General features: G+C 36.6%; 1 protein-coding gene across 14 annotated transcripts in view; it reads left to right on the plus strand.

The window, feature by feature from the left end:
• Window positions 1-16,810, plus strand: part of LOC100390627 (tRNA N6-adenosine threonylcarbamoyltransferase, mitochondrial) — a 23,144-nt gene continuing 6,334 nt past the window's right edge. Inside the window, exons 1-9 of one of the 14 annotated variants that reach the window (XM_078329147.1) lie at window positions 1-201; window positions 1,175-1,412; window positions 5,111-5,493; window positions 6,329-6,533; window positions 6,610-6,758; window positions 7,679-7,809; window positions 7,934-8,005; window positions 9,684-9,790; window positions 13,449-16,544. In XM_078329147.1, the coding sequence (XP_078185273.1) occupies window positions 5,326-5,493; window positions 6,329-6,533; window positions 6,610-6,758; window positions 7,679-7,809; window positions 7,934-8,005; window positions 9,684-9,762 (804 nt within the window). In that variant the 5' untranslated portion in view covers window positions 1-201; window positions 1,175-1,412; window positions 5,111-5,325 and the 3' untranslated portion in view covers window positions 9,763-9,790; window positions 13,449-16,544. Of the gene's footprint in view, window positions 237-1,174; window positions 1,413-5,105; window positions 5,494-6,328; window positions 6,534-6,609; window positions 6,759-7,678; window positions 7,810-7,933; window positions 8,006-9,683; window positions 9,952-13,448; window positions 16,545-16,810 lie in introns of those variants that run through there. The other 13 variants (XM_078329148.1, XM_078329141.1, XM_078329145.1 and 10 more) reach the window with 13 other exon arrangements.

Genomic DNA, 16,810 nt, shown 5'->3' on the forward strand with positions numbered 1-16,810 from the left:
GGGCTTCCTCCTGCAGCAATAGGGGCAGTCGACAGTCTTTACTAGGGAAAGGAGACAAGTGCTAGCACCTGCTCCCCAAGAGGAAGGTGGGTGAAATTGCTCACTCTTCACCCCAATGATGGTGTGCACCTGGAAACTCGGTTCTAGTTCGCGCCCTTCGCCGCCTTATAGCAGACCAGAGACCAGCGCTTCCCAAGTCACGTGGGTTCACCCTGCAGCTTTCTTGGCCCCAAAGGGTAGTGCTTTGCATAGTCCTCCTTGTCCAGATTTTGTTAATGCAAATCTAATTCCTCTAGGGTTTCCTGTCTGTCTGGGCTGCACTGCCCGCAACTGTCCTCTGCAAGTAGGTCGCTCACCTCGAATCCCTGGGATTCCCTGTATCCCTTTAGTGTGGTGGAGAAACGATCTGCTTTAACACCCAGAAAGTTTTAGAACGGATGATTTGGGGGCATAAGATTAGGTACTTCGCAGTGGGAAAATACTACCGTGCTTTAGTGATGGGCTGTTATTTTGGGGGAAAGGGATTTGGGAAGATGCTTGTTATGATAAAGCCTGTAGCAAAAAGTGGAGATTTAATTCCAAAGATTAAAATTAAAGATAAAATAGGAGTTAGGTTGCAGTCATTTTAGTCGAAATACTTCTTTTAAGAAGAGCTTCATGAAAACACTATTGTTTATAACCCAGAGACTAAATCTGATGTGTGTGTGTTTATGTTAACTCTTGTTTTTGAAACAAATGATCAAGTTTTATTTTGAAAGGTGTTTTTAGGAAACAGAATACATTAACATTATTTTTATCTGTTTCATCTGCCTTTGTTATTTGATTCTTTTTAGAAAATCCACATTTTGTCTTAATTTTAGCTGCCAAAAAATAAATAGCACTTTTCAGAGGACTCTATCATTATTGTACTGTAATATTAGCTGTCTTAATAATAAGTCTTTTGGTATGAACAGCATGCAACTAGTACTAAAAAATTTTATATCTAACTCGTCTTCCCTCTTGAGGAACATTATATCCATTCATAATGTTATTTATATTCACATGTTGCTATAGCCTTTACAAAATTTTGGTGACTTTTACAGACTTTCCTGTAATTCTGTAAAACTATATATTGAAAGATTGGCAGGCCAATGTCAATTGCAAATAAGAAGTTGTTTTTGTAATTCTTTTTCAGGAATTATCTATAGAGTAAGTATGCTAATCTTGAATAAGACAGCAGGAGTTTTTAAACCATCAAAAAGGAAAGTTTATGAATTTTTAAGAAGTTTTAATTTTCATCCTGGGACACCCTTTCTTCATAAAATAGTATTGGGAATTGAAACCAGTTGTGATGATACAGCAGCTGCTGTGGTGGATGAAACTGGAAATGTGTTGGGAGAAGCAATACATTCCCAAACTGAAGTTCATTTAAAGTAAGTAGACATTATCGTAGTCATTTCCACTTTTTTTGGAAAAAGTAAAATGAAACCATCTTTTCTATTTGTCATATATAAAAGTTTTCAGGAGCTACTGTCTTACTCGTTTTTGCAAACACTTTAAACAACTGCTATCGAAAACCTCAAACACCTCATCCTGGCTTTTAAGAGTCTTCACAATAAGGTCCCAATGTTAACTAATCCTATTGCCAAAAGAAAATAAGCTCATTCTCAGCTTCAGTATTTATCGATGATCTTCCTTCAGTAATGCATTCCTTCTTTTCTCCACTTCTGTGTTTCATGGTCTCAGCTGATGTCCTAGGAAAACTGTGTTAATCACTGGAAAAAAAAAAAAAAAAAAAACCCTACTCATATTTATACATATACGTTGTGTTAGTACTTAAATAAATTATAATAAGCATAGAATGGTGCAAGGATTATAAACTGAGATGTTTGTAGAGGACCACCAGGTAGGATATCCAAATAAATGGACAAGATATAAAGAGGAAAATGTCTGGAGGAGGTCACTACTCAGCTCTAGCCAATTGTCATGCAGGAATGCAGGGCTTGTGTTATTAGAGTATCGTAATTTTTAAGAAAAAATGGAAATCCAAATTTTTAATGTCATATTTTGAGATTTTTAAAATAAGTAGCTAATTCAAAATATATTAAAATACTCTACAGATGAGTATGTCTTTAAGCCATCAATTTACAACATCTGAATAGTGAAAAAGCCTGGTATTTTGAAATCATAGTCCTGTATTTGAATCCTGAATTAAGTACTTAGTAGTGGCTCTGTAACTGTAGGCAAGTTCCGTATCCTCTCTGATTCTGTTTTAACATCAGCAAAATAAGAAAATTAACATCTGCCTCATAGAATTAGAGGAGGGTGGCATTAGAAATAATATATGTGAAGAGGCAGATTAAGCCTCAAACAGTATGCAGGAGGGACTGTGTTGGGTATTAATAAGGCACCATGAAGTACTGGAAAGTCCTTGGCTTCAAGAAGCTTAACTTGATCATGGAAACATGATGTCTAGACCTACAAGGAGAATTAATAGTACAAGGCAGCATAAGGTAAATATCAAACAAGTGGTGCAAACAGTAACTATTGTTACCACGTCTCAGCTTCATAGTCCTTTCAGTTTCTCTTGAGTGCACTGAACTTTTGAACACATAAAGGTTAATAGAAAGGACTATCCTGACCACTTCATCTAAATTCTATTCTGTTTCACCATACCCTGCATATATACTTTGTAATACTTTCACAATTTATACATTTGCTCATTTATGTATCATCTCTCTTAGTAGAGTCTAAGTGCCATGGTGACAGAAGCTATGTCTGTATTAATCAATAATGCTATACCTAGTGCCCAACATGTTTGACACATCACAGGTGTTCAGTGGCCTTTTGTTAGGCCTTCTGTAAATGGAGATGGAAAGAATATTATAACCTGGCTGTGTTAGTTCATTCCTGGACTGCTCTAAAGAAATATCTGAGACTGGGCAGTTTATAAAGAAAAGAGGTTTCATTGGTTCATGGTTCCACAGGCTGTGCAGGAAGCATAGCAGCATCTGCTTCTGGGAGGCCCCAGGGAGCTTTTACTTACGCGGAAGGCAAAGTGGGAGTAGGTATCTTACATGGCAGGAGCAGGACAGAAAGAGGGGTGAGGTGCTACACACTTTTAAACAACAAGATCATGAGAACTCATTCACTATCACAACACAGTACCAAGGGGAAAGTCTGCCCCCATGACCTAGTCACTTCCCACTAGGCCCCATCTCCAACACTGGGCATTACCATTCTACATGAGATTTAGACAGGGACACAGATCCAAACCGCATCACTGAGTGAGCATTGTCAGCAAAGGCAAAGAAGTGAGAAAGTGCTGGACATTCAATTTAGCTAGAGCATAGGTCACTTGAGGAGAAAAATAGCCTTCAGTGATACCATCCACCTAGTTCATTTCAGCATTTTTTGAATACCAATAGTTGCCAGGCAATACTTGGGGCATTTGGGGTACAAATATGAATGACACATATGACCCTTGCTTTGAGCTGCTCACCATATAAGTGGGTTAGAGTGTAGGCTCATATAGACTCTTGGCTATATAGCTTCAGGCCTCAATGGTTTCTCTGCCTCTTTATTAGCTTTGTTCCCTAATCCACACTCCATACTGTCTACAAATCATAGCAAGACAAAAATACATTGTTATTATTAATTCTTTGAGAATAAAACCATGTTCTTATTTGGCCCTAGTGTTTAGCATAATCCCTGGAAGATAAAATACACAGAAAAGGCACAGAAAGGAAAGGAGAGGGGCAAGACAGAGAAGGAAGAAATGAGTGACAGGGAGAGAATTTGGATTTGATGTCTCCCAAATTCTGCGAAACTAAAGGTTTTGAGTAGGGGAATAACGGGTGGCACTGTGCTTTAGTGTATTCTCTGGCAGCAATATAGGATGGCCTCTAAGAATCAAAGGACATAGTTAGGAAAGTGCAATTAGAGGACTGTTGAATAGACTGAGATGAGGGCTTTTGAGACTTGGCAGTGGAAGTGGAGATAAATGTGGAGAATGAGGGAGAGAAAGGAGGTAACGATGAACTTGAAACCGGAGGGTTATTTGATGCTGCTAACAGAGATGACAGAGATAAGAGAAAAAGTAGCTTGGAAAAATAAAGGAAAATTATATTACAGTGTAGATGTGCTGAAATCAGATCATTTCATTCATATCCCCCTCATTTCCTGAAAGAATATTTTAATTATTCAGCAAATATTCATTAAATGCACTTACTGAGGATTTTCATTTCTACATATAGAACTAGTAGATTTACAAAATATTTGAAAATTTTTTTTTGAGACTAGCAGTATATTTTGCAGACTCTGTATTTTATTGCTCTGCTTCTCATATTGTAACTCAGTCACATAGCAAATTTGCCTCAGTTCTTTACACTTGATGTTTGGAGTGGCCATCCATTGTCCTACATGGACTAAAAATCCAAATTACCAGTTCTGAACACCAGATTCCCAAACTGTATTTCAGGATTGCAAGCTATCTGCTGTCCTGCTGTGACCTCAAGTGGAATGTGTTTTAAAATTAGCTCATCTTTATAAAACTGTCTTCATGTTTCTCTGTTAGAATTTCTTTTCTCCCAGTCATTCCAGCTGAATAGCTGAACAAACTTTGATGCCTTAGTCCCGCTGACCCTTATATTCAATTAGTTATTACAGTTCTCAAGGTTCTCTGTCCCTTTCTTTCCACTCCCGCAATCACCCAGTTTAAGATATAATCACTTTACACAAATACTTTTGCAGTAATCTCTCTTAAAATCTCCTGTCAGCAAGAAGATTAATTTTCCTTAAATACAGTTTTTTTCCTGTCCTTCCCATGCTCAAAACTTGTTTGGAATGCTGTGCAAGATTGTTTTGGTGATTTCATTAATCAACAAATAAATCCATGTGAGTTTGCTGTGAATAAGTTGAAAAAGTCAGAAACATTATCCCCTTAATTACTGCATACTGAGTTATAACCACAGTGTGCTACATTAGAAAGTACACATTAGAAAATACTTGATTTACTCAGCTATATAATGATTAACTTGAGGACATGTGTTTAGTTGTAATATATTATCATTTTTCTTCATTTTTCCATTCTTAAAACTACAAAAAGCTGTCTTTGTTTCTTTCAGAACAGGTGGAATTATTCCTCCAGTAGCTCAACAGCTTCACAGAGAAAATATTCAACGAATAGTACAGGAAGCTCTTTCTGCCAATAGCATCTCTCCAAGTGACCTCTCAGCAATTGCAACTACCATAAAACCAGGACTTGCTTTAAGCCTGGGAGTGGGCTTATCGTTTAGCTTACAGCTGGTAGGACAGTTAAAAAAGCCATTCATTCCCATTCATCATATGGAGGCTCATGCACTTACTATTAGATTGACCAGTAAAGTAGAATTTCCTTTTTTAGTTCTTTTGATTTCTGGAGGTCACTGTCTGCTGGCATTAGTTCAAGGAGTTTCAGATTTTCTGCTTCTTGGAAAGTCTTTGGACATAGCACCAGGTGACATGCTTGACAAGGTAATTATTTAAGAATTAATTTCTCCATTCTTTTTTGTTATGTTGTCCATTTCAACTAAGTAGCAATAGATGTGCTACCACCATTCATCTAAATATTTCTGAATGATATCTTAGTAAACTGAAAAAAATTCACATATGGTAAGAAAAAATTAAAAGTAGTACACAATTTTAGAATTCTTTCTTAGCCTTTCCTAATAAAATGGTAAGAGGTTAGTATCTATACATAAAGGCTGAAATAGTTGGCAGATACAGTTATGTATTTTGTCAAATAATATACGTGAATGAAAGTGCTTTGTAAACTAACATACTGCAAAAAGGTAAAATAAGAGAATATATAAAGATTAACATAAGGACACAGAGTTCTATGATTAAATCACATAATTGCTGACACCAGAGACAGGATTTTTTCTCCGCCTTTGTTTTAGAATACTGCAGAGGCTACTGCCATATATAGGGGGCAAAAAAAGCAAAACAAAACGAAAAAAAACACTGCTTCCCACAGTGAACTGATAGGAAGAAAGTATAGGGCAAGTTCTTATTACTGATGTTCATCATTAAGCAGTCATTGTCAACTTCAAGCCTATTTTCCAACCCCAATAGAGGAGCAAACATAGACAGGGGCAGTGATTGACCTTGCTGTTCAGGTCATCATAAGGAACAGGGTTGTCTGCTTACCTGAATATCAGCTATAGTCTATATTTCTCAAGGTATAGCATGTTTTATTCATTTGGTGGAGGGGGAGCCTGTTAGCAATTTTCAACTTATTTTCTTTGCCTCTTTTGGTTTCAAAGTATTTAATTTTATGACTCATTAAAAATATATATTTTTTTGATAGGTGGCAAGAAGACTTTCTTTAATCAAACATCCAGAGTGCTCCACCATGAGTGGTGGGAAAGCCATAGAACATTTGGCCAAACAAGGAAACAGATTTCATTTTGACATCACACCTCCCTTGAAACGTGCTAAAAATTGTGATTTTTCTTTTACTGGACTTCAACACCTTATTAATAAAATAATAATACAAAAGGAAAAAGAGGAAGGTATATTTCTAATTAGTAAAGTTGAACAGATAAATATTCCTGGATTGTTTCTAAAAATACCTGCTCATTTCTGCAGGTATTGAGCAGGGACAAATCCTGTCTTCAGCCGCAGACATTGCTGCTGCAGTACAGCACATAACAGCATGTCATATTGTGAAAAGAACACATCGAGCTATTCTGTTTTGTAAGCAGAGAAACTTGTTACCTCAAAATAATGCAGTACTGGTAAGTTTTATCTCATTTTATAGTAATACTTACACTTTGCAATATGTTACTTTTTTTCCCCAAGACCTTGACCTTGTGTTTAGGTGAACAGATCTTTATACGCTGTGCTAGCCCTGACAGTATGAAATCATGCAGGATAGGAAAGACTAACGCCATTTCTTGTACTAGTTTGACAGCTTCATGAAACATCTATATAGCTTTTATAGCACAAAAGTCCAAGACGGCATCTTCTTATTGGATTTAAAAGAGGGTTTACAATAAAGAAAGCAAATGCAGTAATTGCTGTCATTATTTTTAGAAAAATAGGCAGATTTCCTTCATCCTTTGATGAAATCCCTTTTTGTTTTTAAATAAGCCAGTCAAATTTAGCTGTGGGAGGTTGTACAAAAACTTTCATGAAACACTAATGTTAGTAAGTTCTGATAACCCACTACCATTGTACCAGCTGAAATCCCTTTAATCGTGCTTAAAAACCTTGATAAACATCCTGTTTAACTGTATCTGAAACTTTATTCTTTAAAAATTATAAACTAAAGTGGGAAAATGTTTAAATGGTAGTAATTCATAGATGGACTTTTACATGGATATCAAAGAATAATTTTTTAAGAGTTATATAGTAAGATGCACAAAATAAAAAATTCAAGTTCTAAAATAGTAGTTTGATGGTAATTATATTAAATATTGAGACGAAAGGTGTGAAGAAAATTACAAAAAATGCTAGTAATTTTTCTATGCTATTAGAAATGTTAGTGATTTTTTTCTTTGTAAATTTTTATTATATAGATATATACCTTGCCCATTACCCATCTCAAAATGAGATAGTTTATTATTGTACAATGCTGATATTTTCCCCCCAGGTTTAATTAGCAGCTTGATTCATATCCATATATGATAGTTTTTGGTTTTCTCAATTCCTTCAGGTTGCATCTGGAGGTGTTGCAAGTAACTTCTATATCCGCAGAGCTCTGGAAATTTTAACAAACGCAACACAGTGCACTTTGTTGTGTCCTCCTCCCAGACTGTGCACTGATAATGGCATTATGATTGCATGGTAGGCCACAAGATAAATGTGCTTCACTCATAATCATCTAAATATTAATTGCCATTTTATCATACTAAACCTTCTTCCTTCAGATCTTAGAGCTATTGATTTTATTTTAATAATTCTTATTTAGGAACGGTATTGAAAGATTACGTGCTGGCGTGGGCATCTTACATGACATAGAAGACATCCGCTATGAACCAAAGTATGTGGTACTATTCATTCTCTTTATGCAAGTTACATTACTTAGGTCAGTGCCTGAATTTTGTTTTTTTATATGAGGTTTTCATTGACATTCTGGTGGTACTTGAAGGAAAGTGACATAAATGTCTTTCATAAACCTAGTTAAGGTTGATACTGTATAAGAAATATTTTTGCTTTAGTATCAAATTATAAAAATCTTGACAAGTTTAGATGAGTTAGAAACAAGCCATGAGTAAGGATGATGAATTCCCTCCTTTGGAATTAGAGTGGAAACCATGTTCATGGCCTGGACTTTTACGATGTCAATAACATCTCAAAACCAGCTAACATGCTGGGAAATTTAAGGGAAACCTGCAGAAAGCATTCAGGTGTGAAAATGGGTTGTGATTATGCTCTTACACAGGCAGCTGAGAATTGGCCAAAAGATAGCTATTTCCTGCAAGCCTTATTTCCTCTCCCAAATCAAAGTTTCAACAAATAGCACCATTTTTTCTTTTACTTGTTTTTTTTTGAGACAATCTTACTGTGTCACCCAGGCTAGAATTCAGTGGCCCATTCTCAGCTCACTGCAACCTCTGCTTCCCGAGTTCAAGTGATTGTCATTCCTCAGCCTCCTGAGTAGCTGGGATTACAAGTGCACACTGCCACGTCCAGCTAATTTTTTGTATTTTTAGTTTTTGGGTTTTGCCACATTGGCCAGGCTGGTCTCGAAATCCAGACCTCAAGTGACCTACCCACCTTGGCCTCCCAAAGTGCTGGGATGATAGGTGTGAGCCACCATGCCTAGCTGGTTTTTCAATTTACTATATAATTCTGTTACAAGTTAATTCTGGAATAGGAAAAGACAATTATTTTCATAATCTAACATAATTATATTTTAAACATCTTTTCATCTGATGTTTTAAAACTTGTCAGCATTGGTCAGACACAGTGGCTCATGCCTATAATCCCAGCACTTTGGGAGGCTGAGGTGGGCAGATCACCTAAGGTCAGGGGTTCAAGACCAGCCTGACCAACATGGTAAAACCCTGTCTCTACTGAAAATACAAAAAATTAGCTGGGTGTCATGGCAGGTGCCTTAATCTCAGCTACTCAGGAGGCTGAGGCAGGAGAATTGCTTGAATCCACGAGATTGAGATTGTAAGCTGAGATCATGCCATTGCACTCCAGCCTGGGTGACAGAGCGAGACTCCATCTCACAAAAAAACAAAAACAAACAAACAAACTTGTCAACATTATATTCCATAACTAGACAGTTGTGCTATAGAGAAGAACCTATAGAAACCTGGGACATTTGTAAAATGTGAATGAATGCAGGTTTGACTTTAGCTGTGTGGCAAAAATGTTTTACCTTTTTAGCTCTGTAGAGATTTATAAGATATTTTTCTTATTTTTATATTTTCTTTTATGTTTTAACTTACTTATGTACAGTATTTGAGAACAAGAAAACAGATGTTCTCAATAAAAGTCTCAAATTTTAGATTTCTTATTAATGAGGCTAGCTTTCATGATCCTGACTTGAGGTCCCACTATATTTGTATGTGTTTAAGAATCATCACCACATATGATGAATAATACATTAGATACTTATACCGTCAGAATTCTAAGCAAATAGTCTGCAGACCTAGTGATGGATCATGAAGCAAATAAATAATGTGATTTGTCTGGTTCTGATGTAGATGTCCTCTTGGAGTAGACATATCAAAAGAAGTTGAAGACGCTGCCATAAAAGTACCACGATTAAAAATGAACCTATGATTTTTGCTGTTCAAAAAAATCCCTACAGGTAGTATTAATGTTAAAATTAAGTCTTTATTGTTTTGTATATCAAATTGTAGAAGAAATATAATATTAATTATTTATCAAGACTTTCTTTTGTTATTTCTTTTTCTTATGTTTGATGTTTTACCTGCTCTTCTGAGATACTGTAATATTAAAGTCTTACAAGAGAACATAGTTTTTTTTTTTTAATTATTAAAAACCAAAATAAAACATCTTTTGAGAAAGGAATGTATTGATGTTGGCAGGTAGAAAGAAAAACTTTGAAAGAAGTACAGTAATTTTGCCGAATCCTGGCCCTGTATCATATGGGCCTAGGACTTATCCCCACTTCCTCAAATCAGAATAGGAGAAGCTATTTTTCTATTTTTTGGCTTCTATTGAAACATGAACCTGACTTTATAATAAGAGAGTAATTTTATTTTGTTTTTCTTTTCTTTCCTTTTTTTTTTATTGGAGACAGTATCTCCCTCTGTCACCCAGGCTGGAGTTCAATAGTGTGATCTCGGCTTACTGTAACCTCTGCCTTCTGGGTTCAAGCAATTCTGCCTCAGCCTCCCGAGTAGCTGGGACAACAGGTGACCACCACTACGCCCAGCTAATTTTTTGTATTTTCAGTAGAGACAAGATTTCACCATGTTGCCTAGGATGGTCTTGAACTCCTAAGCTGAGGCAGTATGTCTGCCTCAGCCTCCCAAAGTGCTGGGATTACAGGTGTGTGTGAGAGAGCAATTTTAGATCAAAGTCATATAAAAGCAGACATTTCCAAATCAAGACAAAAGCTGACTTTCTCTAACATAATATGTTATTAATTTTAAGAGTTCATTATGGGCTGGACGCAGTGGCTCCTGCCTGTAATCCCAGAACTTTGGGATGCTGAGGTGGGCAAATCATGAGGTCAGTAGTTGGAGACCAGCCTGGCAAATGGTAAAACCCCATCTCTTAAAAATAGAAAAAATTAGCCAGGCATGGTGGCTGGCATTCACCTGTAATTCCAGCTACTTGGGAGGCTAAGGCAGAAGAATTACTTTAACCCAGGAGGTAGAGGTTGCAGTGAGTCAAAATCGTACTGCTGCATTCCAGCCCGAGTGGCAGAGCAAGACTCCATCTCAAAAAGACAAAAAAAAAAAAGAGTTTGTTATTAGGTATGCTCTGTGGAGTAAATAGGATGTCTATGCATTTTTTAAAATACATACAATTTGAGGTTTTACAATTTTAACATGTAAGTAATCCCTGAAGTATGTATTGTACACTTTAGTTGTCCATATATTTTCACATCAGTTATTTGAGAAATTGTATATAATCAGATGGAAATAAATCTGGGAGTTTTTTTGGTTAATTTTTTTTGAATCAAGACTTTATACTGCAAATATCATAAGCTTATCACTGTTTTTCTGCCTTGATTAAAGTAACTAAATGTACTGTTCTTTGAATATAACCCTCTATTTCTGGAGGCCTTTCTCATACATACTTTTTTATTTTTATTTTTATAGACAGCATCTTGCTATGTTGCCCAGGCTGGACTAAAACTCTAGGCCTCACGTAATCCTCCAACTTCAGCCTCCAAGGGCCAACTTCTCACATATCATTTAAAAAAAGTAAAAAAATGTAGAGTAATAAAAATAATATTTATGGGGGGCATTGTACTTTAGGAGAAAGAAATAGTATATATTTTAGGAGTGGTAAGATGGTCTGGCTGGGCCGAGATACTCAGGAAATTCCTGGAATTGAATGCAAAGAAACTCTGATAACCTGAAAATAGTTCTAAAATACAGTATTGAGCATACCTGAAACCAGTTTCAGAGCTCAAAAGTTGCTCTCTAAAGGCTTTAAAAATATATATAGAAGCTTAATATGTCCATTCTTATGAATTCTTATCCTTAATGGTGCTAGATAACACAATTTATCATTTGAATATGTATTGATTTCTAGTATAAAATATACAATTTCCCTCCACATTTCCTATTAGTTTAGTTGATCCACCAGAAAGTTGTGACTCAGCACCATTAAGATAATTTAGAATTAAATATGAAGATTAAAGAGGTCTCTTATTTTTCAGTGGTTAAGAACACAAGCTTTGGGCCAGGCATGGTAGCTCATACCTGCCATCCTAGCTTTGGGAGGCCAATGGAGGAGAATCACTTGAGACCAGGAATTTGAGACCAGTCTGGGCAACAGAGAAGAGACCTCAGCCTCCTGAGTAGCTAGGGCATCTGGCCTGTACCACCACACTCAGCATAACAGAGACTGAGGACCTGTAGCCCTAGCCACTCAGGAGGCTGAGGTGAGATGATTGCTTTGAACCCAGGAGTTTAAGGCTGCAGTTAGCTGTGATTGCACTATTGCCCTCCAGCCTGGGTAACAGAGCAAGACGCTATCTCAAACAAATAAATAAATAATCATTTATTCACTCACTCACTGGCTCTGGACTGTGCCACATAGAAAGCCCTAAGTACATATTGGGGAAAATAACTGCTTATTAATATATGCTTACAATCTAACTGCAGCCCAGGTAGAGAATGGATTATAGCAAGAGCCTCAGACTGTATGGAGGCAATTGAGCAAGTGGATGGAGAAAAGGGGAGCTTTAAAGTACACAGCGAAGCTGAGCCCAGTGGCTCACACCTGTAATCCCAGTACTTTGGCAGGCCAAGGCAGGTGGATCACCTCAGGTCAGGAGTTCAAGACCAGCCTGGCCAACATGGTGAAACCTCATCTCTACTACAAATACAAAAATGAGCCGGGGATGGTGGGAGGCACCTGTAATCCCAGCTACTCAAGAGGCTGGGGCAGGAGAATTGCCTGAACCCAGGAAGCAGAGATCCTACTTATCTTTACAGAAATCCTACTTAGTTTTTGAAACCGTAACTCTGACCTGATACTAAATTCCATAGACATGCTAAGGAAAATCTGCTTAGTATCGAGATCAAGAACTTCTATTCAAAAAGATTATTCAGTTGTGTTATTTGCATATTACCATAATTAAAAATAAAAAAGTTTTTAAAAGATGGCTCAGGAATCCTTTCATACTAAGTGCTTTTATTAGCTTTCTTCAGGCTCTGGGTTGGCTTTCCGGACGTGTTTCCCAAGTTGGCTCAAACACACTATTCTTGGTCTTGATACATTTGTGATATCTGATGTAATCGTAGGTGAAAAAGAAAAATTATGGGAATCCTTGGTCTTTTTTGTTGCTTTGAAGTGTCCCATGAAGTTAGTTACAGGAGGCAATAAAGTCAAAGAATCTTTTGATTGAATTTTAGGTTCTAATTTTCTTCGGTGCTCTCTCCCTAAAAATTAAGAGAGCCTCAATTAAATGTCTTTCCTGAGAGCCCTAGGTGTAGTCTCATTACTTCTAGTTCTATGCAGTTCTATTTTCTTTACATAACTAAAACATACTAAGAGAACCGATCAGTGCTTCCAGACTTTTAGATGTCAGAGGCCAAAAATTTATGGGGACCACTATATGGTTTGCTAGCTTGTTAATAAGTTATCACCAATAAAAGAACAAATACTACTTTAAACATCATTATGTAAAATAAAGAATATTTTAGTACCAAAAGAAAATATAAAAGGCATCATCTCAAATGATAGACTTGACATTGAATGAAATGAATTTCATCAGAAACTTGATACCTTGTCCTTATTTTTTCTTATGTTACCACAAGCCTGTGAAGACTTCATCAGATCATGACTGATAAACAGGTTGCTGTTTAGAAACCAGTGTTAAAGTGAAGAAAGAGTGAGACTGACTTTATTCTTGTGTGTAAATTACTCTTACATTAAAGAAGCTATATTAAAAAATGAATATATCGATTTCTATATTGATATTCTATGTATATTTCTACATAGCCTCCTCACATACCTAGCTTCCCTCATAAACTCGCTGAATACATGAAGTTGTTTCCTCTCCTTTTACTGTCTTTAAATTCTCTCCCTTTCTGTTTGTGACTCTAGCAAACTGATCTTGACTTCTGAATGTTTCTATCCCTGATTTTCATGATAGGACAACATTCCAAGTAAGGACTGATTGTGGTCCTACATGAACAAGCACCAAGAATATATGTGAAATTAACAAGTAATTCCTATTCCCTGGAAGGGACAAATGAGATCTAGACCCTGATCTCTGCAAATCTAGTCTATTCAAGTATAATGTACCAACTATGTACAAAACTATATAATAGAATATCAATTGAAAAAAAAGTCTCAGCCCTAAGAATTCAGATAAGTAAGTTGTACATGAAACAACAATAGCAAGACCATAATTTAAGTCATACTTACAGGTTGTTTAAATAATGACTTATTTCTATGCATGGTTTGAGAAAAGCAAAATAAGACAGGGATCACTTTCAAGTGATACTAGTAGGGAAGGCCTTAAAGAAAATGATTATCATGGACTTGGAAATAAGAAGATACTTTAGGTAGACGGAATTACAAAAGCAAAGTATGTAGGTAAACTTTTTCTGGGGGGATAGCCTCTATCTTTTTTTTTTTTTTTTTGACATGGAATCTCACTCTGTCACCCAGGCCTGAGTACAGTGGTGTGATCTTGGCTCACTGCAGCCTCTGCCTCCCAGGTTGAGACAATTCTCCTGCCTCAGCCTCCCAAGTAGCTGGGATCACAGGCATGTGCCACCCTGCACGGCTGATTTTTGTTTTTGTTTTTGTTTTTGTTTTTAGTAAAGATGGGATTTCACCATATTGGCCAGGCTGATCTTGAACTGTTGACCTCAAGTGATCTGCCCACCTTGGCCTCCCAAAGTGCTGGGATTACAGGCATGAGCCACTGTACCCGGCCTACTTTTCAAATAATTTTTAGAGATGGAATACAGAATTATAAAGTATCTGGAGTAGGAGGTACTTTATAGATAAAAGAACAATCAATTACCTTTTTTAAAGACAGGAATTGTGAATGGTCCTCCATTTATCTCCAGACTAAAAGAAAAACATTTTCGTCATTATTAAAATAAATAAAGACATAATGCACCCAGAAAAAAATATATGAAGAAATAATGGTACCAGGTTTAATGCCTAATGACCTAATTCATACATGTTACCTCCACTAACTGCATGTTACATGTAAGTATTTTATATTCAGTCACTTATTTACTCACTTATTTACTGTAAGCATTTAGAACATTAAATCTGCTTGAAGTGATCAGGGGAAGTATTACAGAAAAAGAGACTTCAGCTGGGTTTTGAAGAAGATAGGTCTGAAAAAGGGGTATATTTTTCTACTTCCCACAAAGTCATCACATGGGCTAGCCGTGGGAGTGATGTGTAAAATACTACTTACATTATTTATTGTAATTCTTTGAACCAATGAAAATTATTTAGCATTATCAATTATAACAGTTATAATATAGGTTCCTTGGCTTATCATAAAATTAGGTCACCCGTTTCAGACTTTTAGTTTTTTAAAGAATTCAAGTAGATCCAAAGATGTACTCATCATTCTCTGTACTTAAAATTGCTGGAGAATCTATGTTTGTACATGGCTATCTACAATCATAGATAACCATGATGCTCTATTGGATCCTATTCTCTTCCATTATCATAGAGTTAATCATGTATTTTGAGTAGTTCTATTTCCTATGTATGAATATCACTACTTGCAGAGAAAACTTGTAATTCAGTTCCATTTACAGAACAGATAATTTACCCATAGTAAAGAGATTCTCCTCTCTTCCTTTTTGGAGGGGACTTAAGTTTGTGATGAAACCACAACAGTGAGTTGAAATCCTCTGAATTAAGTTCCTGGAAAACTTCACCGTAATTTTAACCACTAAGCCTGATTTAGCCCTGTTTCTACCCTGGGAATTTGGCCTAGTCTAGAAGACCCATTTGATGCTAAGGTCGGGGTGATGGGCTTGTCTCAGAACTGTCAAATGCACCCCTAGTCTACTAAAAAGTGACTTCTTCAATCAGATGTGGTGGTCACCAGTCTCCCAAAAACTTTCTAAAATATGAATAGTCCTGGCCAGAGAGGATCTTCAAGATCTAGGTGTATTCTTGTCTGCACCCACAACTCTGGTGCTAAGTTGCAATTAAAACAGGTTTTGGCAATGGCCATTTAGAATGAAGTTTATCCTCTGCTATATAGAAGATACAGTCATATAAAGAATAGTTCCTCTTGTTTGCTCTTACTAAACCTCCTTAAAGTTTCCTCTATCAATAATTTCACACTGCGACTTCTAATATAGGGCCATACCTTAAGGAAGGAAGTCTCTTCATTTGCTGCATTTGAAATTCCTTTAAAAATGCTGGGTTAATACTCGCATCTCTGCTGATATTATTTTTTATACGAATGAACTGATTAGGTTCATTCCTGCATTCCTTTAATAGAATGCAGAAAGCATTTTATGTTAAGTAGCCAAGAGCTGTGGAACAAGCTGTGTGAACCTAAATGAAGAAACAGTTCTTTCTTAACCAATGGGCTTTGTTCTTAAAATATCTTAGTGATCTAATTAGCTACTGCATAGGAAAGTCTCTGTAAGGGAGGGAGCAAGTGTAAGCAAATTATGCAAACAAATGGCAATGTATAGATGGAAGCTTAACAGTCATATTTTTACCGAGAGCTGTCAACTGCCATTGATTTCTATTAGTTCTCAATCTTAACTACATTTTAGAACCTTTAGAACCTTTTTTTAAAAAAAGCCCACCAAGTAAATCAAAATGTTTTAAGGGTAGAATCTGGGCTTTTTTCCTTCTTCTTTTTTTTTTTTTTTTTTTTTAATTGCGTTTTAGGTTTTGGGGTACATGTGCAGAGCATGCAATACAGTTGCGTAGGTACACACATGGCAGTGTGCTTTGTTTGCTTTCTCCCCTTCACCCACATTTGGCATTTCTCCCCAGGCTATCCCTCCCCACCTCCCCCTCCCACTGGCCCTCCCCTTTTCCCCCCAGTAGACCCCAGTGTTTAGTACTCCCCTCTCTGTGTCCATGTGTTCTCATTTTTCATCACCCGCCTATGAGTGAGAATATGCGGTGTTTCATTTTCTGTTCTTGTGTCAGTTTGCTGAGAATGATG

This window comes from Callithrix jacchus, chromosome 6, assembly GCF_049354715.1.
Source record: "Callithrix jacchus isolate 240 chromosome 6, calJac240_pri, whole genome shotgun sequence".
Lineage (NCBI taxonomy): Eukaryota > Metazoa > Chordata > Mammalia > Primates > Cebidae > Callithrix > Callithrix jacchus.